At 40.9% G+C, this 26,557-nt stretch overlaps 3 protein-coding genes across 6 annotated transcripts; all 3 read right to left on the bottom strand.

Moving 5' to 3' along the window:
• Nucleotides 1-10,144: 10,144 nt before the first annotated feature.
• LOC112461551 (tctex1 domain-containing protein 2-like) lies at nt 10,145-12,025 on the bottom strand. Its single transcript, XM_025026837.1, has 4 exons — nt 11,918-12,025; nt 11,371-11,463; nt 10,731-10,927; nt 10,145-10,310 (listed from the first exon to the last, which is right to left on the bottom strand). The coding sequence occupies exons 1-4, from the start codon at nt 12,023-12,025 to the stop codon at nt 10,145-10,147; spliced, it is 564 nt and encodes a 187-aa protein (XP_024882605.1).
• Nucleotides 12,026-16,290: 4,265 nt separating this feature from the next.
• Nucleotides 16,291-21,963, bottom strand: LOC112461547 (hemicentin-1-like). 2 transcript variants are annotated; one of them, XM_025026831.1, is made up of 6 exons: nt 21,046-21,963; nt 19,576-19,733; nt 18,666-18,876; nt 18,124-18,274; nt 17,464-17,612; nt 16,291-16,719 (listed from the first exon to the last, which is right to left on the bottom strand). In XM_025026831.1, exons 1-6 carry the CDS (start codon nt 21,131-21,133, stop codon nt 16,619-16,621), a joined length of 858 nt encoding a protein of 285 aa, XP_024882599.1. In that variant the 5' UTR covers nt 21,134-21,963; the 3' UTR covers nt 16,291-16,618. The 2 variants fall into 2 exon arrangements, with proteins under 2 accessions (XP_024882599.1, XP_024882598.1); XM_025026830.1 differs by having other exon boundaries at nt 16,626-17,612.
• An 85-nt stretch (nt 21,964-22,048) lies between these two features.
• LOC112461546 (molybdenum cofactor biosynthesis protein 1) lies at nt 22,049-26,305 on the bottom strand. 3 transcript variants are annotated; one of them, XM_025026829.1, is made up of 7 exons: nt 25,771-26,305; nt 25,557-25,674; nt 25,060-25,227; nt 24,733-24,959; nt 24,173-24,632; nt 23,856-23,906; nt 22,049-23,710 (listed from the first exon to the last, which is right to left on the bottom strand). In XM_025026829.1, exons 1-7 carry the CDS (start codon nt 25,849-25,851, stop codon nt 23,112-23,114), a joined length of 1,704 nt encoding a protein of 567 aa, XP_024882597.1. In that variant the 5' UTR covers nt 25,852-26,305; the 3' UTR covers nt 22,049-23,111. The 3 variants fall into 3 exon arrangements, with proteins under 3 accessions (XP_024882597.1, XP_024882595.1, XP_024882596.1); XM_025026827.1 differs by lacking the exon at nt 23,856-23,906 and having other exon boundaries at nt 25,771-26,303; XM_025026828.1 differs by having other exon boundaries at nt 23,679-23,906; nt 25,771-26,300.
• Nucleotides 26,306-26,557: the final 252 nt, after the last annotated feature.

Below are 26,557 nucleotides of genomic sequence, written 5' to 3'. Positions count from 1 at the left end.
CCATATCAGTTGCGAGTTTCTGAGGGGCAAATCGCGATAAATTCCCCGCGACTCGATGTTAAATTGCGTGCGCGCGCGCGTTTCATATAAAAATACCGAAACATTATTTCTTCCGGTATTTTCTCTTTCTGCTTATTTCTACTTTTCTTTTTAAATTTCGCAATCTTTATATATCCGTCGATCCTAGAAGCATTCTTCTCAGTGTTCCCGTACAGCAAGAAAACGTAGAGTTAATCCCGCGGAAAATTATATGCGAACGGAGAGTGTCTGAAACGAGATTCCATACGCACATTCGTCAAATGTCGCCCCCACACGTATACGCGCGAAGGGTGTACGTGTCAAGGTGGCACGTCCCCCGGGGAGGGCGACGAGAAATCTCCCTCGATTTCTCCCGACGCGTGCTGCACGTAGGTGAATTTTGCGAGTGAGACGTCGCGGAAAGCGGTAGATCGTGCGTGTGTGCTCGGGACGTGACTTAACAGTCGCGCGGCGGCGCGACAATAGCGCGTTCCTTCCGGTCCATATGGGGCACCGTACAAGATCGCGGCGCCGGGCCACGACCCCCATTACGTTACGCGGAGCAATATGTCAGCATACGCGCGCGCACGTGATACGACGATAATGCGCTTTCTATCTCACTTCCACCCTCCTTCGCCCCCCCTCCCGTTTCCCCTCTCTCCTAGAAAACCTCCGGCTTACGACCTCGGCGACTTACGGGGACGGGAGTTTATGAACTGCGTAAGCAGCGTATACGCGGAACAAAACGCGGGCGTACCTCTCCTCGTGCTATAAATCAGGCTGCAGATGGGGGCGGACGTAAACAGCCACTGGTAACGCGAAACCGATAAAGCGCGAGCGCACCCCATGCGAGCTGACTCCGATACTGACGGAAAGACGGACGGGAACAAGATCGTGGACCCCGGCGATTTCAGAGAGAACAGAAGATTAATTTCGCGCGAGCTATCTTTGCTCGGAAAACACGAATTAACAAAATATATGATCGGAATTTCTTTTATAAAATTAGGATCGATATAAAATATAAAATCTTTTTACGTAATTATATATATCTATATAATCGGATTGTGGTGATTACTTCTTATATTTAATAATATTTGGTTATTTGTGTGTTCGATATTTGATTATCTTTGAATTCTGCAGACTAGTCTTTTTCTCTGAATCCTGATTAATCCTTTCCGATCACGTTCAATCTTTACACTTTTTATTTTCTTCGTTTCGTTTATTTAATTCTGTTTTTTTTGTACCTTTTTATATTGCTATCCTATGGCCATTACTCCGTAATCAGAGTTTCTCTATATTTTAACTTTTACCGATTTGCGAGCGATATTTAGTACCTTCTATATTGACCAATTTAATGGGTTCGCAATAAAAATTACATTGATCGTAAGTTTCGCGTTATGGTTAATCTATTCGAACTTTTTAGTAACCACAGTACAATATCCAATATCACTTTATTGCCCAATATCCTTCTCCGTTTTTGTTTCGCATTTTGTACCTAAGATAAATCTCCGCTTTTATATCCACAAGTCGAAGCGGAAAATCTTAAATCAGTGATCAAAGTAATTATATTCTTCTCCGTTTTCGTTCTTTATTTTTGTACCTAAAGTAAACTTACGCTTTTATATCTGCTAGTCGAAGCGGGAAATTGACAATAAAAGTAACGGCGAATGAAAAGAGTCTTTCTTATTCTCATATGTGTGCGTGTATATATGTATGTGTATATGTATACGTCATATTTTAAAGTGACGGATAATATGAGTGGACATCTGGCAATACGCAGTACGCAAATAACTGTTACAAGTTATTTATATAATAATGTAGAAAGATATGTGACTGAACGGCGAAGTCGTAGTTTATACTAACCTCTGGAGACGGAGTATTTAGACTTTATTAAGTATAGCACTAAAGAAAGAGAAAGAGAGAGAGAGAGAGAGAAAATTTTAAGTCCATCCGTACAGTATCCGAAATAACCGAGGTAATATTCGTGAATCCGCGTAGCAGATGGCTAATCTGAATACAAAGATTAATTAGTCTTTATGCTGATAACACTACAAAAAAAAACATCCACCGTGATACGTCTGACAAAGTTAAGTTTATCATTTATTATTTTTGCATACAAAAAAATAGAAATCTATTATTACGCAATTTTAGCCAATGGAAGCCATATCGATTTACGTGTATCGCTTATATATAACTTCGGTGTGTCTCTCGCACGTGCAACATGCATCCCGATAAGCAGATATCTCTCGATATATAGAGTAGGTGTCAGCGTTGCCTGTAGAAAATACCTTCGCTCTTCTCGCTACTCGCGAGAGACGCGTCGGAGTTATATCGTAATTATATCACAGCAAAGTCAACGTTCAAAAGGTGTAACTCGTTTCCCCATTGCGTACTTGACACGATAATGCAGCGTAGGGGCCCGTCAGCCCGTGGCGACGTGGAGGCGACGCGTTCTTGATACTCGTCAAGCGACGTGCCAGGTGCTTGTAACGAATACTTCCGCGTTACGTTACAGCAAAGTTGTCCCACGTGCATAACAGACGTGCACGTCGCGAGACATGTCGTGGAAAATCGAGCCGATGGAATACGCGAATATATTACGATTATGGTATTGGTATTGTGTAAATTAATATATTTATTTAAATGCGAGAAAAAGATTCAGCGAAAAGGGGAAATATACTTGGCTGTTTTGCAATCTGACAATATCATGGAATCTAATTTAAATTGAAATCTCAAGGATTCAGCAGACAATTTAAAAAAAAATCAAATTAAGGCTAATTCGAGCCTCAAGCATGCGATAATTCAATTATTCTCTTTACGCAACTTTAGCGGTTTCTAATTCAAGTCCTTACGCACCCCTGATATTTTGTAAATAATAAAATCGTCATCTTTAAGGTAATTCTCCGGTCCTTGTACTAGAGAAAATTGATTTTCTATATAGATTTTCTTGAAACTGTGAATATACGTTAATTTAGGTGTGCTTTATGCGTGGTATCAACTTCAGTACCTCTTGCGGTATAAAAATCGAGATACTGAGCCTCCAAAGTTTCAATTTTTACCAAAATTTAGTAAAAGTTGAAACTTTGAGGCTCGGTATCTTGATTTTTTATACCGCAAGAGGTACTGAAGTTTATACCATAAAGCACAAATAAATTAACGTATATTCACAGTTTCAAGAAAATCTATAGAAAATCGATTTTCTCTATAGTATACAAGGACCGGAGAACTACCTTAAGGAACATGAAACAAAAGAAAATACCCTCACTCTTGTCATGAAACTTCGGTATGCGTAAAATAAATGTCTGAAGAAACCTTTTCTCTTTGTCCATTGTATTCTCACCATTCCTGGAATTTTTAGACCCTTTAGAGCTTTCGGAACTAATTGTGTTTCTAGCCAATCACAAGAATGAAAACGTATGTTTCTGCAAAAGACGAGTTATATAAACCCAGTATCTCGGGATCGGTCAGTCAGTCTCGAATTTTAAGGCAAGAAACTCACTCGAGTTCGCTCAGTATTCACCGAGTCGCACACCAGAGAAATTCGAAAATGGTTCAATGGAGTAGCGACAATGATACTGGCGCTGAATTTAACTTGTTTAGGAACCGCGAGGAAATGCAAAACGTCCTAGATCAGTACGAACAACTACTGGTGACATTTTCATTGGGGCTAGAGCAATGCGGGACAGAATATTTCTCGGACTATCTGGAAAACGATTTGAATGATGTACCACCGTGGACGGGATTAATAACTGAAGCAAAGCACATAATGGCCTTCATCATGAGAGAAAATAAGGTACGTGAACGGCTAAACTTGAAAATAAAATCTCCCGTACTTACTGAATATATGCCTCGATGAGGGCAATGAGTGTTTTTCCGAAAAAACATTTATACGTATATTTAGTCGGCCAGGCGCCTTCGAGAAAACACGTTTGTTCGCGCGCGGCTAATTAGTGTGATGTCGGGCTATTATCTTGGTAGGAGCACACAACATGTAGGAGGACCTCCTACTTTAGGAGGGCTGTGAATTAAAATCCACATGTGGGATCGAACTCGAAACTCATCATTGCTCTCGATTGCGAATCCGCAATCTCGCATAGTCACGTGACATTTCGCAGATTAGTTGACACTGCGAATACAAATGTGATTTTGAATTTAGAATGTCTGTAGCTGAAGTTATAATTTGTGTTGAAGTAATAGTCGACTCTCTCGTTATAACGTTACAACAATCATTTGCAGCTATGCTTGATGATTTTACGATAGATAAGATCAAAAATAATTTTTGCTTAACTAGAAAAAGAGAAAGTTCTAAAGACGTTAATTAAACTAATTGTGAAATACAGTAAAAACGAATAAGAACCGTATAAAAAAATATTCTGCTGATATGCGTTAGATATTTAAAATTATATTATTTCTTTTGCAGGATTGCTCCAAGGGGGAGAAAGTAGATTGAAGAAACTGTTGAAAATTGAAAATTGGATTATTTTACAATATTTTTTAGCTTTTTAAGCCAAACAACATGTACTTTATCATTTATTCATTCTACTCTGCCGCATAACTTTCGATAGTATAGGCACGACTGACAATATATCTCGATATGTATGATACATGCGTCTAAAATGCGATCTCAGAGTAGACTGAGAAACTGTTTAAAGTTTAACGTTCAAATATACGTGATATGTGATATGTGTCAACGATAGTGCTTCCCATCATATATATCAGGCATCTCCTCTGTACTGTACGTTTAGGAATATATTACAAGTGAAAAAGATCAGCATCTTTAAAGCGATCTCTTAGCGAAATTGTTATTCGTACTCAATCTACTTTTGTAATTTTCTAAATAGAATTTGACATTTTTATATCTCTGTGCACGCGCGCATATGTATACATATATTTAAAAATATACATAATTGTATTATTTTATGCTTTGGGAAACGAGTGTCGTTGATGTAGCGTAATGATGATTGTAGAAAAGGAGTGTGTGTGTATGGTTGTTATGAAATGGTGGGTGATGTCCCCCAAAAATACCATGTGCGATTCAGTATGTACCTAATTCGATCTTGGTGGTAGCATCGATCGGCCAAAAAACTTATAAATAAATATAGAAAAATAAGTATAGAAAATAGATTTTTGTAAATAAACAAAGTCTTGCGTAAAAGACAAATCTATAAAAATAAATAATAAAACTATAAATTGACATGTAACATAAATTTACTACAGTAAAATGTTTATAACTTCTCTCGTATCTGTGATATTTTTCAAAAATGGTCAAAAATTGCGGTAATAAATAACCACAAATAAAGAATGTTCGACAGAAAGAGAATATTTCTTGGGATAATAGGCTTTACAAGAATTAAGGGAAGACTAACAACAAAGGAAGCATTAAAGACTAAAATGGATATAAATTTAACGAGTTCTTATATCTCTCTCTCACATCTGCTGTGCTGTTTTTCAAAGAAGATAAATGACGACTAAGCATGACAGTGTTTGATAGAGAACTTGGTATGGTAATAGAAATATTAAAAGAAAGAAAGGTGGAGAAAGCAACGAACAGGTAAAGACGTTAAGACGGGAAAGAAAGGTAAAGGAAGCGTATAATAGGATTTACATGCAGAATAATCATTACCATTGTCCAAATTCGTAAATCGCCATATATGCTCCGCTATCTGCCTTGAGCTCCGTTCCACGTGCGCAGTCGTGCATGGTTTACTGCTCTACGGAATTTCCTGTGATTGGTGCATTCTATGTAAAATCTGTACATAAAACGCATACTATCTCTGTGTGTGTGTGTGTGTGTGTGTGTGTGTGTGTGTGTGTGTAACGTGAGGATTAACTATTGCAAAGGATTTTCTGTGCTTCGCAAAGTAACCAATTGCATTATGAGATATACTCGCTCTGTAATTCTCAAATCGTTAAAAAAGGATGTATCGTTAAACGTTGCGATATTCTTTCGAGAGATTATATAACCGATAACGTAAAAAGTTATTTTATAAGTTGCACGTCATTTTGCATCATGTCAGAGATTATACGATATGGAAATGAAAGACACCTTGAAAATTATACACATTTATATCGCAAGAACTAAAGTTTTAAGTACATTTAAAAAAATTCTGCTATTTAGGTAAATAACTTGCGTTAATTTACAGTCGAATAATTGTTATACCTGAACAATGGACGTAGCTGCGGACATAGGCAAAAAGTATTTCCTGGTAAAAGCATTATAACAACTCAGTTTTCTTCTAGAGGAAGACGCGATATAGATCTATATTACTCTCGGTGTCAGGAATATTTGAAAATCACCGCGGTATACTCTATCACATTAGGCAGCGACATTTGAAATTCGGTTCGTTAAAAGTTGAATAAAATAAACGTATCGTCGAAAACAATATTCGATCCACGCCTCCCTTCGCTATCCGCGGATCGCTTTTAACGAGGAAAATTTAATTATAACTTCGAAGGCGAGATCTCTCAGCACGGCTTGTTAAAATGAACAAAGTATCCGCTATCGCATATACACAGCCATATACACGGTCGTTCTATAAAGTGTAATTTTACAAATCCCTGAGGGAACACACATAATCTCTTTAAACAACGCGGATTATATTAACGCTATACTTGTAACAGACGAGCCCGAGGAAAAACATGTCTCGTCCATTCCGGGGTTTGCTACTAAACAGGTATCTATTACCAGCGTCGCGGTTTAAGAATACCCGTACATTCCGTCGTCCCATAAACCTCATTAATTTCATGATTTCTTTTGTCAAGAGAGCTATGAGGAGCAGCAATTAATAAGTTTTCCAAAGTGTATAAAAAATTATACATTACGCTAATTATAGATGCTAAAACAATATCCGAAGATTCACAATTTTAAATAATAATTGTTATCCGACTTTATTTCATTTTGATATAATTCCCTTCAACATTTTTTACATAAAGGCAAAGAGATCACCACGTTAATGATTTCTCCAGACGAGTGCACCCTTAGGTCTCTCACCGTATTAACCCGGGAGTTGCAGAGGGTGGCTAATCAGTTAAATAGCGTAACGGCAAATACGGGCGATACGTTAGTCGCGGAAACGCAAGTAAGGCGAACGTCGCGGAATTTCAGCCGTGAACTATTTTACGAGAGAGGGGTCTCGCAAATGTTTTCGGTTCCTGTTTCGTTCTTCGATTCGCCGGCGGCAACATCCCTCGCGCGCTACACCGCGGTGTCACGTGGCAGGACATCGAAATTGCGCCATTAATTTAACGGGAGGGAGAAAGAGAGAGAACCGCCACACATTTTCCCTGTAATTTCCAGTGAGGCATTGCCAGAGAACACAGCTTGTGTGTGTCGCGCAAGCTTCGAGGCCCGCGAGGCACATTGTATCTCTATCCCCAATCGAATAATTTTATTATTTTGACTCTCGCCAAAGGGAAATACTAAATACAACCGCTAAATGATGAATTGACAATAGGGTCGTTAACAGTACCGCGAGGGAATACCGGAGCTTGATGTTATAGATGGTTTTTTATCCGCAGAATATATCGAAACGTGCTGCGATTTTGGAAATCGTAAATTTTTATTTTACATCACTGGATAATATTTGTGGAAACAAACGGTATATATATATATATATATATATATATATATATATAATTATTATTATTATTATTATCACAAGGCGATAATAACGTTAATAATAATAACGATAATAATTATAATAAACTAATTATTATTACAACAAACCTTCTTTAAATAATAATAAATAAAACCGACCGTTGTACATACAATCAGAGAGAAAAACGCCATTTACGGTCCATGCAGACTGGATCTTGGTAGCTAATAATATTGTGTGAATTTTATATACTTTTTCCGAAATCAGTAAACTGCGATCGATTTAAGTATGTGGATAATGTGGATTTACTATTCCGACTAGATGCTGTGTTTTAAAAAGCAACAAAAAATCGGCGTGTAGTTTACTGCTTTCGGAAAAAGTATATAAAATTAACACAATATTTTTCTCTCTAATAAATCTTTAATAAAATTTTACTCGTTTGATTCGACTTTATAAGCTAGCATCATTGATTGTGAAATGAATCCGCAGTGACGCATAAATTGCGAGAGCGTTTGCCGATAAAACAAAATCTCTTCCATCTTTTGCTTATCAGCGTGTCGGTTACATTGGTCCATTTTTCTTCTGGACCTTTGCGTAATGACGCTGAAAGGGTTCGATCGACTGAACTACCGTCGTCTGCGTTTGACAGCGTCACGAGCTGCACGTAACGCGCGCGATCGATTGCATCCTGCATCCAATCGAGAATCAACAGGCTTGAGAATATTATTATTATTATTATTTTAATTAATTCGCTTTATATACATTAACTCACTTTTCGATCGCACATGCTATCTCGCCGCTTGAGTTTTAAATCCGTGGCACGTGAGTTAGATTAGAGACGGAAATTCCTTGTCTTAAATTCGCCATGCAAAAAGTGTAGCGCGTTTCCGTTTCTCGATCTTGCTTTCCTCTTTCGTTCCCGTTCGTCGTCTCACTCTCGGAGACGTTAAAATTACTTCCATTTCGCCGCAGTGCGATCACGCTCGCGAAACATAATCTCGCCGTTTCGCGATCGAAGGCACGTCCCGGCGAGCGTGCCAATGTTCATAAAAATGTTCACGGTGTCGCCGGAACTTTAAACCGCCGTCTATTATTCCGACGAGGCGTAGACGAGCCAACCGAAAGTTTCCCGATAAATCATCACTCCGAGGCCGAGAGGGTAGAAAGCACGAAGTCGCGAAAGCAATAAATATTAATAGCGAATGGTTACTGCATAATCGATCAGAACTTTTCCAGAGTCATTCCGCTAGTTGAAACAACCCTATCGAGTACGTCCGGGTATACCGGGATGTTCCAGATTACCCGCATCTCTTTTCGCGTACGTATTTTTGGGGACAAAACTTGACGTTTATCTTCTCTAACGAAAATATCGTGAAGAGCCGATAATCCCTGATCCGTGAGTGATAAAAAATGAAGGAAGTTTCAGAGAATCAACCTCAAATTACGTTTCCATCGATTTAAAATTAGTGTTGCGTAATTGTTCGTTTAATATATTTAAGATAGAATTTTTTTCTAATAAATCGCGCGAGAAAGATGACACGAGTAAAACTTTAGTAAGATTAAAAGTCGAGCTAATCGAAGGAAGAAAGTCACCGATAATCTGGAACACCTTATATATACGACGGACTTTATGCAAGAAGCGAGTTATACCGGGAAACCTTTTTAAGTCGTCCTTTGTTCATTCTGCCGAGGGAAGAAACAATTACCGGACTTTTTAAACACTCTGGCCTGACGCGATCCCGGGTCATCGCTCGTACTTGAAGAAACGTAATTATCAGGGAAACCGTGCAAGAAGCTTCTCGTTTTGTCACAAGTAAAACAATGGCTTTGTATGGCTGCAGCCATGCGTTCGCGGTAAAGTAATTGTTCCAGCATTAGCGTTGCCCGGTGCATTTTACTACAAGCGATTAGTTTGCTCAAATGCCACATTAACGATAATTATTATCGTCATTATCAACGGATTGAATTAGGAATTCAAGCATACTTTTTGTATTCCCGAATCGTAAGACGGAATGAAGCAATTATTTCTTTTTTTTTTATACGGAACGAGACGCTTTACGGAAATAAATTCAGCTGGTTTCTTTGACGATCCTGCAAAAACGATAGTTTAAAGTCTTACCTTCCTACCGAAATAATTAGTTATGTATGGAAACTAGCCAGAATTAGATTTTATTAATTTATTGCTATATTGACCATATATGTTTCGCTTTATTTAATATTTCTTCTTTATTTAATTTCACATCACACATTATATGCATATATTTTATACTTTGGACACATTCGTACATTTTACACGCGAATTACATCGAGCGTTCTCACGCCATTGTATTCGTAGCCGTTACAACATTATTATTATTCACGATATATATTATTGTATTTGAAGCCAGTATCATTGAAATTACTAATGCCGGTTTCACGATGACTCGATAAATATGTATAAGCGTTACAATGTGTATTTCTCTCTCGATATTACAAACTAATGAGACTGCACGGGCTTAATGCAGGATATTAGTTCAGGATCGTCGCCGCGTTTAATCGTAATACACACCGAATACGCAGCACCATGCGTATATGTGATTGTTTTCGAACACGTGATACGAGTAATTATCGCGTTCCACGTCCCAGAGACACTGGAAGGCCGCGTGCATACTTTGTTGGAAGCGCTGGATTATGTACACTTGCGTCACTATCTTGTACCTAGTCGCAAACAGTCGTCTCACAAAATAAGCGAATAATGTGTCGATTATCGGGACCTGCCTAATAATTTTTAAATCTTGGACAATTTTTATAAGTTTTACTTAATCGTTGTTAAGCTCTCACTCGGTGACCGTAAATGTCGATACTTATTTATGTTGTACATGTATCGTTCACCATTTTTTAATTAAAAATAATCGTGTCTTCTCCAACACGTAAAAGGAATAAATTAGAACAGTTATCTAGATACACACATGGATACAACAGCGACTCATGTCACCTTTTAGAACGTAGAGAATGTAGGATACACGATACTTGTAATTTTTACAAAAGATTACAGCGAGATGCGGCGAGGAAAGTGAGACGGGAATAAGTGAGGAGAAGTGGAATTCAATCTGAAATAAATTTCCATAATTTCAATACCTGTCGTAATCCTTCTTGCCGACAGCCTTTAGCACGTCACTGGCAATTTCCAAACACAATTTTGATGTCTGATCCGGCTGATATGATGTAATCGCCGATAATTTGATCTCCATTACGTCACGAACGATCTTGTCGACCGTCGCTGCGTGAAAAGCTTTAAACGGTTCCAGACGAAAAGTGTTCTGGTATCTCGGGATCTGTCCAAACGACAAGAAGCGCTGTACCAATATTGTCCACGGAGGTGGAACTTAACGCGGCAATAAATCAGCGGAAAGATTCAACGACGATAATAAATGAAACGACTGTGGAAACGACCGCGCCAGATTATAAGAAGACGCCGGTGGCGTTGAAGAGTCGTAAAATGCATAATATCGAAGATGCATATGGATAAAATCTCAAAGTTCTTCTAAAATTTCAGCATCGTTAACCGGAATCGCGGGAGCCACGTCTCCCCGAAAATTATTGCACAAAATTATCTAATTTTTTCTTCTTTTTTAGAGAGATCTTATTTCAAGAACGAGCGAGACGATTCTTCAGGCGCATCGAGATTCACCTGTATTAAAACTTGTTCATTTTCCGCGCTCACTCAATTTATTTGCGTCCATCCAATTTATTCCGCCGCACTGGATCGAGAACGTACCTTAAGTCGATCCCCGCGCCTGTGAAAGAGTATGCCGGCCCCATTGAAACCAATCATGGAAAGCTTCGACAGCGTTTTTCTCTTGGTCTGGCTCTGTGTCCGGAAATAAGAAACACGTACCGTTTTAGATCCCATAGCGATACTCTGTAACGCTCAATATAACGCTCGGCAAAAAGAAAGGAAGTATATAAAAGCGGTTTCCTCGCATAAATTTCTTAGTTCCTCTGATTGATTTGAATATTTATAGCATCCACTTTTGCGCATCGTAAAATATGAAATCGATAAGGAATACATATTGCATTAAGAAACAGGGAACGAAAATAAGATGGATGCACCGCGCAGCATGAATATTATTTTCGAGACCGACAGTTTTGGCTGTCGATTAAATTTAAATCGCGAGAAGTGAATTGTACTCTTTATTTATTTCTGCAACAGATATATTGTCTTGACCAAATATACGTGACATAAAATTACTAACCTGCTTACTAACCGTCATGTTCTTTTTTTTTTTTTTTGTTACTTTTGCATATATTTGATCATGTTTTACCTCTGTATCAGTCGGCAATCTGACGCTCAATCTTTGGACTATACTCTGCCATAATTTACTCTTTGATACTGGCACCGAAGCATCTTGTTTACTCTGGTGTTTACTCATTTTAAGTAGCCCCAGTGACAAGTGACGTAAACGAATTGTCCTCAAGAAAACGAGAGGAGGGACCGCCTCGAACGGGGGCGCGGAACAAAGGACGCTCATCAAAAGAATTTCAGCTACGATGCTGAAAGGAGGAAATTATTGCAATCTCCGTCCGTAGTTCGCGAGCAATTTCGGCAAATAATTACGTGCGCTACGCCGTGATAAATCCTGCCACAGAAACGTCCGGGCGTAGTCTACAACGTTCAAATTGGACTATGACCGAATCTTTTTAAACACTCTCTGTTGGATGACAGTTTCATTTTTTAATGTTTAATAACGACTTTAAAAAACTTTTAAAAAAATGTTAAATTAAATAATTAAGTTTGACAAAGCGGTGTCTGGTCATTAATTACGACAAATTCGATTCACTACTACTTCGATTCACAGGAGTTATAATAATAAAAATTAATATTTTGTCAGGTTTTTTTATTTTTGAGATTTTTTTACTCATTTTGACTTTATATTTATTATTACGTTACTTTGCATAACGACAACGAGTATAGTGCTGAGTTCTGTGCCGGGCAGCATCGTTCCCTGGTGTAACATGCGCTCTTGCAAGTCTCATTCCCCGGCTGTCTCGGAGTGTCCGGCTCAACAGAACCGCGGACCGTTAAGATCGAGATCGATATCGATATCGAGCGGGTTCAGCATGGTTGAGCATCGACACGGTTTGTCAATTGCAGATGATCCGGCACCACAAACGAACCGCGTTTATCCGACGCTTGTTGCAAACACCGCGATCGATATAAGGATAGGAGTTACGCCCTCGAGCTTTGCTCAGCTTTGAACGGTAGAACGTTAAGTACTTCCTTTGACAAACTAAAGGAAATTTACCTACGCTCTCGGCGCAACTATGCCGAAAACACCTCGCCGGGGATTTATTTAGTAATCGCTGCAATATTCAGATACTTACTTTAATACGAATATTACGAATATTATAAGAACATACAAGGTAAACGCCAGAACCGTCTCTTCCCACCTTCACCTTCACCTCGATCGATGTAACGCAACTAACGGTTTGATTAAACAGTGATTACAATACTTTAACACGTTGCGCGCGTGATAAAAAGTATCTCGTCGAGAATTTTGTTGTCGGGAAACGCCGACCACTAATAAAATCATTAATGCCACCGTGATTGTGATTTGCATTACAATGACATCATTATTACCGTCATTTTATCATTATTACCGTCAGATTATCATCAATCGAAGCTGTTACCAAAAGCCTGTAGTGTTGTGCGACGATGTCGACATTACTACTTCACAACGCTCCCTTTTAGCGCGGTATAATAATTTTAGTTAACTGTAATTTTCTCTCAACCTTTTTCTCGGCTACCCATGCCGCTTGTGCATACAGAGACGCAATAAAAGCAAATGAGCCGTTCCACTTCCGTTCAACGAGTGAGAAAGTTGGGAATTTTGCTTTTTCTATTTTTTTGTTTCTTTCTCTTTTTAACAGAACTCGGTAAAAGCAGAAGAGGATTGGATAAACAATCGACAGAATTTCCTGGACGATCAGCAGTTACGCGGCTAACTTTCACGAACGTGTCGCAGAAACTCGTTGGCTAACTCGATAAAATTCCGCTCCCGTGCCGTACAAGCATCTAATGCGGCAGCAGCCGCCCGGTATAGTTTTTAGCGAAATTCTTAGACTGCTCAACCCCGAAACTTTTCTCTTTCGCTCCCCCGCGTATTTGACATCCGCGCGGATAGTGCCGCTGTCCCCCGGAAATCCGATAAGAATCAATGCGCGTTGCGGAGAGAGATGTGACGTTTACTTCCCTCGGAATGTTGGATCGATCGTTAATTCGGCTCACGAAACGAATCAATGTTTCAGAAGCAAATTGTCTAACGCGATTTGGAAGCTCGCTGTTCATGGCGTTTTTCAATCAGACACTTGCCAGGTAGGTAGGTACTCGTCAGCCGATTTGAAATCGATATTTTCTCGGCGAGAAGATTGAATCCGACGTAATCCTCCTCCTCGCAGCTGTTCAGTTCGAGGCGTTAAGTATTTTTGTAGCTAAGCTTCTTGCGCGCTCACAATGCTAATCTCTCTCGCACAGAAACGATCTTTGAAACGATCCATTGTGTCAGTTTTGGCAAACCGCTCGGAGACTATTATGTGCGCGGAGCCTTGATTCTGTGAATCGGACGCGAAAAGAACACGCCATGAATTTTCTTTTCCGTTTCTTTATAAACGTGTCTTGCGCCCCATCCCACTCGATCCTCATTCTTTTATATTGTATACGGCCCCGCGGACACGCCACATACGTCCTCTCGCCTGTATGGCATCGACCACAGGCGAAACTCCTCAATAAAGGCTGCATTTGCGTGTATAGTGCATTCCTCGAATAATTCAACTTGTCTCGCATACGCTTTATACGGTTCACGTACCTACTCGGGAAGCCGAATCGCGAGCGCGACCAGCGCCAAACAACATTGTTATTGATTAAACTTCGACGCGGACTACCGAAGGAGTTTCTGTATCCCTCCTTCGCGGAAAGTATAAGTTATTTACCTTTTCGATACGCGTGTTTATTGCGTCATACTTGCTCTCGATGTTCAAAGATCTAAAGCGCGTGCCGCGTAATTAAGTATCGGCACGTGATGCAAAATGCGATACGACAGAACGGTATCGCAACACCAAAAGAATTACGCGAGGCTCGCGGCGATGGGTTTACGCGGCTTTTGCGGAACCACCGACGTGCCGGGATTTTCCGCGGGAATATCCATGAAAATTGCTTTGCGCTCAAAAGCTTCACGCGATTACGGCGTAAACTCGTTCATTAGGGTGATACTCGCGCGGGCGATAGCTCGAGCGCGTTCAAAAATTCAATCATCCGAACCTAACTCGCGCGATCTCACGTAACTCTCTCGCCGAGATAGAACTCGCTCTCGCGTCGACGTTCCCTGCCTGTCGTAGCAAGAGACGAAAATTTGCAAACGAAGTTTGCCAAACTCGCGAGAGAAGCCTCTCACCAATCCGAATATTTTATTTAGAATGTTTTTCATATCTTCCTAAAACGTATTTATTTTTTCCAGATTGTATATAGCCATAAATTTGTTATACGTGTTATACGAAATGAATTTTTATAATATATCAAATATAGTTTATAAAATACAGTAAAAGACCAAACCACATGCATTAAAGTATTACGAATATTCCCAATTCAGCATTAATCGAATGCAAACTGTTCCGTTCCCATTTGCATCACCGCCGCAGATAACGCCTCGTCATTTAATATCCGCTATCATAGCGGTGCTTTTTCAATTAATTTTCCTTTATTTTTTAATTTGGTGCAGGAAGCATATGTTAACAAGTCTGGATGATAATTTACGTTCTGTAGAGCTTATGATTCTTGCCGAGCTCTTTTCGCCAGAAAAATATCGCGAGCGTGCGGGGATTAAGGGACGGCGATAGAGCGAGTGGTAGAGATCGTCGTTATGTCCGCCATGAATTTGCATCGGACCCGGACGGCGACTATGCTTCGCGGCGGGACGTCTAACTGATGCTTCCCGCGCGCGATTTGCATAAAATGAGACCGGACAGGATCCGGCAGGTCCCGTGGGGGGGTTCGCACCAGGAGAGCTTTCCCGGTGCCCGGACCACGGTTCCCGGAAAGAGCCCGGCGTTCCATTATCGCCGGGGCAGGGTAGCGGCGATTCCGGGGATTCTCCGTTACGCCGTCGAGTAAGAAGGACAACGCGTTAACCCTTTGACCCGGCGCGGGCGGCGAACGGCGCCGCGAATGCGCGTCACGCGCCTGCTTTTACGGATTATGCTTTTCCGATTTCTGCACTTAACGCTAGGATGCCCGTTTTGGCACGGTTTTATATTGGGTCGTTATGTCTTGCGAGATACTCCGCCACGGTTTACACTTTAAACCTGGCATACAATTGTACCTCGTCGCGGCGTTTCTAAACATATGATTACGTGAATTATGTAATTGTCTCTTTCAATTTTATTATACTACGATGACGAAGGAATAATCGACGAGCTTGGCTGAAAGTGCGTTAAGTAAAAGGCATTTCGGGATCAAGTTTCTAATTTATTATTGAATTTAAGAGATTATATATTTATTATTGAATTTAAGAGATTATAAGAGATTAATATTTTCTCCCTCTTGACTTACTTGGCACATCTTACCTTGACATTATAGAAGAACTCTCGGTAACAAATGATCATCAACAGGGGATGGTGATGTTGATTTACATAACCAGACAAATTGTGTAACTCCAAAAGATTTATTACATTACATACACGTTACATCCGTACTGACATCTGTAGGGGCAGGGGTATTTGAGCGATCATTATTAGAGTCCAAGGAGTCTGAGCCGATTAAAATCCGTCAAACAAATAATTCTGAATTAGCGTTACCTAACGTCGATCGTGCGAAAACGTCCATAAGAAAAAGAAAAACAATTGGGCAGTACTGCAAAATCATACACCGGACACACTGTGTCATCGATTCCTCTCCATCGGAGCGGGCATCCGTGCGGACGCCTCAGGGAGCGTATTCGGGAGGAATTCGCAAGAGATTGGCGGCGTGTCGCTCACCGGAACATCGTATCGACGAGGAAAATCAGGACGAGCAGGACGAGTCTCCTATTTACATCACCGGTGCCGCCGTGTTGCATCGCAGCGGGATGCTCTCCTGGAAAAGAGAATTACATCGGACGACTAAGGTGTCGCTTTTGTGTCGCTTCCCCGGATCTTTACGTGTCCCGATCTCGCCAATCCTTCTCGGGTGCTCGCTAACGAACATTAAATTTATTAACGGCCCGTCGCAAAGTAGTAGCAGTAATAGGAGAAAACGAGTATTGCGCGCGAAGGGATCCTCGAGGATTTAAAGGATCGTCGACCGTTGGCGTTGTCCCGAGAAAGACAGACGAGAGACATGACCGAGCAGTCGGTCATGTTTCTCGTTACTAAATATCGAAATTATCGTCGGATAATTTGTTACTTAATTATATGTACTATTTATTGCCACAACGAGCGAGCGAATCTATTATTATTTAATATCACATTATTGAAAATTGTGCCCTGCCTCATCGCAACATTAAACATTTGTTGCAAATATGATATGTGGACTGCATTATTTATATTTATACCAATAACAAACATATTAACATAATGGATAGAAAGAGAGAGAGAAAGAGAGAAAGCACGGGAAATCTAGGAGCAGATTGCGAGTGCAAATTAAAACAAATGTATGTCCTTATCAGCGAAGCGCGCTCGGGGAGTAATTTCGCAATGTAGTACATTACGCTTCTCCCTCGCTTGCTCGATCGCGAAGCGGAGAATTTCGAGATGAGCCATCGCAATCCCCTCGTTGCAATCCCCCCCCCCGTCGCAACCTCCCCTTCGCTGCCGATATTGCCACCGGTATTTTGCTCACCGTTTAGCACGTGCACCATGACGCTCGCCGGGGTGACTTTGCTCGAAGCGCATGTATAATTACCGCTATCGTTAAGTTGAGCACGCGTTATTAGGAGCTTGCTGGTGGTACCACGCTTACCCTTCTCCGTTTCCAGCGATACGCCACCCCTGTCGAACGTAACACGTAAGAGCGTTACTCTCGAGAACTGACTTGCGAAAGTTTCCGCTAAAATCCACATTGCGTGTATATATGTGTGTGTGTGTGTTTGTGTTTTGTGTGTGTGTGTGTGTTTTGTGTGTTGTGTGCGCGCGCACGGTTTGCTTTGCGTTTATCTCAACGACTAACGTGAAATCGCGTCATCCCGTTTCGCCAATCCAGCGTCAATCCAATTTCTCGCTCGACCGCGTTAAAATTCAATCGTGATATCCACATCGGTGCGACAGCGATTCTTGAAGAGCAAGAATAGAATCATCCGCGCGAACTGTTGAAAACCGATAATTTTTCGATGCCGCAGCAGCAGCTTTGCGTGTACGCGCGAAAGCGATTTCGAAGCCGGCGGGAGATTACACCGATTAGACTCGATTGTTCGTTCCACCGCGATATTAGTGCCGTTCGAGCGACGATTTCCATCAGCTAATTGTGTATCTCACAGAGGTATATCGCCGACCGCTTGCGTACCTTGGACCGTCGAAATCGATCACCACACCAGCGTGGTACCAGGTCACGTTGCTCGGAGGCAGATCCTGCAGCTCTATAATGCAGGTCAGACTGATTGTGCTACCCTTCCTGATGTACAACTCCTGGGAACCCGTGATCCTCGCCTGTATATCTGATAGAAACAGCAATAACGACGAAAGGAGGAGAAGAGTGAAATATCGAAGCAGAGCGCGTCGTTCGCGATTGGCTTTATTACACTCGAGAAACGACGCGCAAGATCCTATTGCTATCCGCGTCGAATTCTACCTTGGAAAATAGATTCTACTTCATTTCGAAAAGCTCAGCAAATCATCGTCGTCGTCGTCGTCATTGTGACGCGAGAGACGAAACGTGATCGCCGTAGGACGGTCAGAAAGGGAGAAGAAGGGGAGGAAGTTAAAACAATTGGTTCCTGCCGGCCGCGAAAGACGCCCGGGGAGATCTTTAAGCGCGATTTATGGAGCTCGCGGAGGCGCGCGCGCGCACACACGCCTCGCCCCTCGCAAAGTCGCAGGGAAACTCACCCAAAACCTTCAGTGCCACGGCTCTATATATCTTCGGTTCTGTATTAACCTGACACTCGTAAATGCCGGCGTCCCGCGGTTGCACGTAATCTATTCGCAGATTCCAGTCGTCGGTCTCCGGATTGCCGACTACCGTAAATCTCGCGTCGCCCGTGTAAGTCACCGACATGGACGTCAGGATGTGTAGGTCCCTTTTTCGGATCCAAGACACCTGGGTCACACATACACGCGCGAGGTGCCACGAATAAGGCATAGGTAATTGCAGTTTGCCCTCAACCCCTTCGCTGCTGCTGTTGCTACTGCTGCTATTGCTGATTCAACCCATCCGCGCGCGCGCGCTCGTTCCTCACCTCGCATTATAATGAAGTTTTCGATCTTGTCGAGACCGGAGAGAATTTAGAGATACAAAGACGTAATTAACAAGTCCGAACGGGGAAAATTTGCATTCTATTTCAAACATTTTGAAACGCTAGAAAAATGGAGGATTCTAGACTCGGGAAAATCGAGGACCCGGAGGAAGCGGACGTTCCTCCTTTTATGGCTGCATAGTTGTCGTAACGGGGATTCATTTTTAAAGGAGCCGCCCGAAGCGATAAGAATATCGATTTTGACTTTTTGGCACTGGTTCATGAATACGAAAACGCTGATGCTTTCACTTTTTTTTCAGACCTCTCCACCTTTTTATCCGCAAAAAAATTACGACGAATTATGATGATATCGTCGTGCAAAGAACCCCCGTTTTTTAAACTCTATCGAATCTAAATGAACACTAATGAACACGCTATACGCTTGAGTTGCCAGCAGCGAAAGGGTTGCGCGAGCACATTAAGTTATCGCAGACACGCGAACTACTTTTGAGATCGATGAGATCAAGCAGGACGCGGGTAGGGGGATGTTCAGTGAGACTCACAGTTCTGTTTCCTAGGTTTTTAACACGACATAGCAGGACGGCGGCCTGCCCTATAGCCACCGTTAATTTTTGCGGCGTGTCTTTGAAAAAATAGGTTTTCCTTGGACCACGCTGCGACTTCTCCCCTTTGCCCGTGTCGTCGTTGAGATGAAAGAGCGCTGAAATAAACATAAACTACGTGTTGACAATTGACATCCTATTATTCCCATCGGTGACGTTCTTTCCGTTCTTTCGTCGGAAAGAATTACAGACCGCGGTTTAAAAAATAACCCCGAAGTCTCCGATTAAAAATACCTGAGTGTTTTCAATATGAAATATTTATGCACGAACTGTTTATTTTATACACACACTTGGACCCGTATATGATAATCATTTTAAAAAAAGTACGGTTAAGATGATTATTGTATATGTATATTATATGTTACATTATATTAAATAATTAAATTAAGATCAGACTTTACGCACGTCTTCAATTTGGCTTGCCTTTTTACAATGTATTTCAAATTTTGATATCTTTATCTAACGAAAAATAGTATAAACATATTTTTAATTACGATTTTATGTTGGTATGTATGATATTAATAAGTGTTTAATAATTTCACAACATATTACGCTATTCTGGTAACAAAGCGTTAAAATTATGTCAGAGAGGACAGGAATAACAAAAATACCCTTAAATAAATGCCATAATTTTTGCTCTTTCATGGCTTTAGATATCAACTTATAAGAAAGTTGTTAATTATTCTCTATTTTTCAGGTACTACTTTTTCCGCTAAAGAACGTATATAAATCACTTTGTTAATTAATTTCTCTTCCAGCTCCAAAAAAGACATGTGTATTACTGTTGAGAATAAAAGTATACTGGATTTTATAATTCTCGAAAATATGATTCTCGGTTAACGCTAATTATGATTAATTAACCCTCTATTTTCATAAGTACTGCAGAATATTAATTAACATGGAAAAAAATCAAAAAAATTACACAAAATTGAACAATTAGCGAATTCCAACTCGTCAAAATTTTTTTCCGTGTATAATTGATTAAAACAATAAATCTAAAAAAGTTTCTTTTGTCACACTTAATTCAAAAAGTCGGCGTATGAAATATTTAACTTCGAGGAATGGAATTTTTATTGAATTTAGATCAAGTCTGATCTCCGATTTTTACGAACGACACACCGAAATATTTCGTTCTTTGATGCGCTACAAACGGCGCATTTCGAACTTGCGCTTTCGATTTTATCCTCCTCGCCCGACAGCGAGATGAATTCGATAATAAAAATGATTTATGCCACTCTCTCGTATGCCGGGACTGCCGCCGGGGCTTCGCGCGGCCGAAATTACTTCGGACGATCCAACTGAAATTACGTGGCGCGGCGCACAGCCGCGGATACAAAAGAGTATTCCGGGGCCGGAAAAGGGTTCTCCGGAGGTGGGGGCGAGGGCGGAGAGGATGCACGGGACATTTACCGATGCCGCGTTCGCTGTGAAGTGGTTCCGCGTGTAACAGGTATCCGATTCCCAGGAGCAGCAGGGCCATGCCGTGAAATGGGGCCATCGTTCACTTCGCGCACATCTCTCGATCTAATTGACGCGCCGCTCCGCGCCCGATCTAATTAAGCGACCTGCCCACCACCGTCCGATCCAAGCGATCGCTCTTTATTCGCGGCCCTTCGTCAAACACCCGCGAGATCACGCCGATCGTTGGCATAATGCCCCGTCGTCACTGCTGCCTGTTTCGGCGTGCCCGTGTGTCCCTCTCGTTTTTCACGTTACCGCGAACCGAGAACGTTCCCGCTGTTCTCGCGGTACCAAAAAATCGTTCCGAGCATAATCAGCCGGTTTCTCGCGCTTTTTACCACAATTATTAATTATTGAAAATTATAATTGTTAAAAATTACATCGGACAAGATCGTTCAACGAACTTCGAAGGTTTTACTTAATTCGATAACGATCGCTAACGCGACACGCTCGTTCTTTCGATCTCTCCACGCGACTCAACCGCGATCGCACGGAGCGTCGAAGCGGTCGGGGGCGGTGCGACACGGTTGCGGGCCGAGCACTGAATTTCGCTTCTCGCGGAGGATGGGAAAAAGCTCGGAAATCCTGGCACGGTGGCGCCGTGCCCGTTCCATCGGGGGCACGTGCGATTGCGCCGAAAGGTCCTCTCGGCATCGGATGCGATCTCCCTTAACCGGCGAGACGTATTTATCCTGGCGACCGCGTCGCGACTCCCGCGACAACGCGGCCGTACGTTATCGCGATTTACCGGAACGATCGACGTACATACACACCGATCTCTCACCCCGTAGCATGCGGGAGCTCTCACCCGACCTATCTCTTCTACCCGCTCGCAAAGCGCTCGCGGATAAAGCGATTTACGGCGTATCCGCTATTTTTCTAAGGCAATCTCTTCCTGCGCATAAATAAGAAAATAAAGGAACGGACGCATATACACAAGAAAGATCCTGTCTCTTGTATATTAAACAATATATTGCGATAAAATCTTTCAACAACGTAACAATATTCTTAAAAAATACAATATGACAGAATTATTTGTGACCCGTAATATAGGGTAACTCTTGGCAAAATCTGTTTACGTATTACCACCCTCTTTTTATTTTCTTCAACGGATGCTTTCGTCCTCGTGATAATATTAAATGCTTATTAAAAGGCGCTAGTCGGAAGGTACAACAATGTAAGCATCGTTGTGTTATTTCCTGTTATTGCACTCTGCTTTTAATTTCCCTTTTGAGAGAAATTTCACGACAAAGCGTACGAATTCTTTACATGTTTTACCAATATTTTGTACATAATCGTAGTAAAATTTTTTCCTTTTCGTTTAAACAAATGCATACATATTCGTTTAAACTTAGTACACAAACATTAACACACCCTTAATGACCTAATTCATAACTTCTGATCTAATTATCATTATATTAATCGTTTTTCTAAGATTTTTCCACTTACATTTAAGACCTTGCGTTATTTATGAAGGTCTCTTTAACTTATAAAAAAATTAGGAAGAGATTATTGCATGTCCCGTTGAAATATTGGAATGGTCATGGTTTTCATTGTTATGCGTAATCCAATAATAGCTTATCTTTACACTAATTACGCGTATATATGTATATAAGTACAAAAATATGTAGACGAGACTGGACATACAGCCATTTTGAATTAAAATTGATAATTATTATGCGGGATTTAGTAATGTTTTTATCACTGATATTTTATATATACGTATATGTATAGACACACATGTGTGTATAAAAGTATTCTATGTATTATTATGCGCGTAAAATATAATTACCCCCCTCTTACCATGTAAAATATGTATAAAATCTACGTATAATAGACATTCTAAATAATCTAAACACATCAACAAGCTCACAAACTTCTTTTCTTCAAACATATTTGAGGCTTTTGGAATGTTGTACTCTATTCTGTATTATTTAATAATTTAATTATAACCACGGCAGAATGAATCTTTATCCTGTCGATGATTCGTGTAATCGACAGGGTAAAGATATCGTCTACGCTTTATCTATCACAAAATCACCCTTCGTACCGCCCGTTTTCGACACCAATTCTATACCGTAAATTTGCATTGTGCCAGGATTGGCCGCGTACTTGCACATATCATAGATCGTGAGAGCCGCTATACTTACAGCGGTTAAAGCTTCCATTTCGACGCCGGTCTTGCCGGTACATCTGACCTCCGATGTGATTTCGACTTCGTGCGATTCTTCGTTCAATCTTAAACGTACGTTTACATAAGACAAAGAGAGCGGATGACACAGCGGTATGAGGTCAGAGGTACGTTTCGCTGCCATAATACCGGCCAATTGGGCCACCGATAACACATCACCCTTCTTTACATTGTTTTCCGCGATCAGATTACTGATAATAGGACCTATCTTCACGAATCCCTTTGCTGTTGCTACACGTTTACTGTCGTTTTTCCACCCAACATCCACCATACTTGCTTTACCAGTTTCATCTATGTGCGATAATGATGAATACATTCTAATACTTGAATTACTTTTAAAATAGGTTGGAATATATGGGAAATATTTGTACCGCATCGACATGATGTTACTCATTTTGCAAGAAAGTTTCTTCTTACGATTTGCTGCAACGTAAATACGTTGTAAAATTAGTTATAAAAAGTATTGATGCTATATTAACATAAGAATTTGAAAATTTGTAATAATGTCTGTTGCGCGTTTCGACAAAGCCGAACATAATTTAATACAGTTGGTTAATTATCAATTAACCTCCAATCAGAATCATTGGCCTATTTTCCATCTGTGTAAGATTGAACATCCCTGAAACACACGTGTGATAGCAGAGAATATAGCTTGATCGGTTTGTCGATACTGCTACAGTTGTAAAATAAACGGAGATAACAGAAAACAAAATCTCGAAAGAGAGAGAGAGAGAGAAAGAAGAAAACAAAAAACAAGAATAAAATCTTCAAATTATTAAAAATATTTTTACTAAGGTTTTTTAATAAAAAAGTCAAAAGTCTTATTATATGAGATATCGCGCATTCTTTCCACCTTAATCGATATATACGGTATATATAGCATACCTGCGTGTTGCTTCTTTTTTCGCGATACCGCTCCTCTTATCAAATCCTTAAGCGCATCTTCCGAAGCTCCATTTCGTAAGGCGTCTCGAAGTGAGACTTCGCCTTTTCCTTCAAACAGGCATACCTTCAAATTTCCGTCCGCCGTTATTCTTAAGCGATTACACGAATCGCAGAAATGTTGACTCATGGATGTAATGAACCCGACCTGCCCCACGAATCCTGGCACGTGATAGGCCTTGGACGTGTCGTTGGGCTGATTTGGCAGAGCTCGGAAATCAGGATATTTCTCTCGGATTATTGTTTTCATCTCGTCGAAGGGAACCATCTTATTTTCCTTCCATTCGTTTCCTTGAAACGGCATATACTCTATGAAACGTACATCGATAGGCCGGTCTCTCGTGAAATTGATAAAATCAATTATTTCATCGTCGTTGCGTCCTCGCATTATCACGCAGTTGACCTAATCAGCCAAATAAAAAAAAAATAGTTACATAAGGCATCGCTGTATATCGCTGTGCACAATTTATATTTACAATTTATGTAATTTTTACTAAATTTACCTTCACGGGATTATAACCAAGCTGAACAGCAAGATCTATGGAAGCCACAACTCTTGCCCAGCCCTTCCTGCGAGTAAACAACTCAAAACGCTCCTCTTTGAAAGTGTCTAACGATATGTTGAGCGCATCCAATCCCGCTCGTTGAAGAGCTGGCAATTGACGTGTCAAAGTCAACCCATTAGTTGTGATCGCAACCTGCTCCAGATCTCTCAGTTGCTTCAGTTGTCCTAAAAGGCAAAATCATACACGAACAGATTTTGAAAACTGAAACAACTTTGCAATGTTAAGTTAATTAATCACAGTTTACTATTGAGAAATAGACTTTACCGACGATGTCAATGACGTCCTTACGAACTGTGGGCTCGCCGCCGGTCAAACGTATTTTGCGCACACCTTCTTTGACAAAAAGATCAGCTATTTGTATTATCTCCTCCGTTTTTAGAATACCTTCTTTCTTCGTCAATTTGACGCCCTCCGCAGGCATGCAATATGTACCTGCAACGATAAAAAAAACATGACATTTCATGTCGCAATAAGCCTAAGTCTAGTACATAAACTTTGACCAACGTTCAAGAAATACATTTGTTTTGAAATGAATAACAAGCGTTTATAATTATGAAAATATTTATCTTTAATTTAATTGCGTTCACCATTAAGTTAAATATTTTCATAATTATAAACGCTTGTTATTCATTTCAAAACAAATGTATTTCTTCGATATGTTTATTCTGCGTTTCAATTTCAAATATTTCTATGGAATGGTCGTCAAATTCAAGCAAGAGAACTCTCGTGCAACACTTTGTACGAGTTTGAGGAAGACTCACAGCGAAGGTTGCAACGCTCCGTAAGGGAAATCCTGAGATACGTGTGCTTACGTCCAAACGTGTCCGTGAGTATCCCCTGCTGCTCATCGTCATGCAACTTTGCTCTGAGCCGCTGCAACTGTAATAAACGGAGACAGGTTCGTTAAATCGCCTCGACAACGCCTGATGCACAAAACATCAAATATACCACATCGACAGATGGGACGACGCTTACCCGAGACGGCGTCTCCGCGACTGCAGCAGCCTCCGTCGACGCACCACGAAGTTGCCTGACGAGATTGCACCTCCGAAACATTTGTGCGATCAATAGACTGCGGGGACAATGTAGAAAGAAACGGGGAGAGAACAAAAAATGGTAACGTTACGTTAACCAGTCGACGTTACGTTTTTCGTCACGAGTTTGCACTTCCTTTCTTACACATTGTTATGTGTCCTCGGAATGAAAGAGACAATTACAAATTACATAATCGGCTAATTAAATTATCGGCTGTCTGTGAAGATGCTTTTGTATCCTTATCTAGGTGCACTGTCATTCGATTTTATCTGAGCGAACGCTACCTCTGGACACGTCGAACGCAGTCGAATCGCGCGCTCCAAACTCAAGATTCTCGGTCATTCTTCGCTCCCCTTTTTCCACATTTGCTTCAATCACGCACCATCGTCTATCACCTGTCAGTCACCAGGCACGCATACACGTTGCGATCATCTGCGATTATCTCTCACATCCATGACGCTCGCATCATGCTTACATCATGCTTGTGATGCTCGCATCTACGATCTGTCACGTGATTGCGTTCGAACAGCTGTTCGGAATGGAGTAAATAAAAGAGGACCGCCGATCGGAATCGGCGGGGGTGGTGGAGGGCCTCTGTAGGTCGACCTGTTTCTATCGGATATGTTATAGTTAAAACCTAAGATAAGAACTAATATTTAATTTATAACTAAGAAAATGCAAAGTCCAAAATGCATTTAATCGCAATGACATTCGGTACAAGCAGGAC

This window comes from Temnothorax curvispinosus, unplaced genomic scaffold (genome assembly GCF_003070985.1).
Source record: "Temnothorax curvispinosus isolate PA1 unplaced genomic scaffold, ASM307098v1 QBEX01011515.1, whole genome shotgun sequence".
In the NCBI taxonomy this organism is placed as follows: Eukaryota; Metazoa; Arthropoda; class Insecta; order Hymenoptera; family Formicidae; genus Temnothorax; species Temnothorax curvispinosus.
This window is presented reverse-complemented; position numbering and strand designations above follow the sequence as displayed.

Bases quoted from the DNA above. Each gene is read 5' to 3' on its own strand.
- LOC112461551 (XM_025026837.1), bottom strand. From the start codon at position 12,025: ATGAGTAAACACCAGAGTAAACAAGATGCTTCGGTGCCAGTATCAAAG. The intron at 11,464-11,917 runs GTAAAACATGAT...TTCCGGACACAG, and splicing joins GATTGCCGACTGATACAGAG to AGCCAGACCAAGAGAAAAAC. The intron at 10,311-10,730 runs GTATTGAAATTA...GTTTGCGACTAG, and splicing joins GGCAAGAAGGATTACGACAG to GTACAAGATAGTGACGCAAG.
- LOC112461547 (XM_025026830.1), bottom strand. From the start codon at position 21,133: ATGGCCCCATTTCACGGCATGGCCCTGCTGCTCCTGGGAATCGGATAC. The intron at 19,734-21,045 runs GTAAATGTCCCG...TGTTTATTTCAG, and splicing joins TCACAGCGAACGCGGCATCG to CGCTCTTTCATCTCAACGAC. The intron at 18,877-19,575 runs GTGAGTCTCACT...TGTGTGACCCAG, and splicing joins AAAACCTAGGAAACAGAACT to GTGTCTTGGATCCGAAAAAG.
- LOC112461546 (XM_025026829.1), bottom strand. From the start codon at position 25,851: ATGTTTCGGAGGTGCAATCTCGTCAGGCAACTTCGTGGTGCGTCGACG. The intron at 24,960-25,059 runs GTAAAGTCTATT...TTTGCCTTTTAG, and splicing joins GGACGTCATTGACATCGTCG to GACAACTGAAGCAACTGAGA. The intron at 23,907-24,172 runs GTATGCTATATA...CGTGTGTTTCAG, and splicing joins AAAAAAGAAGCAACACGCAG to GGATGTTCAATCTTACACAG.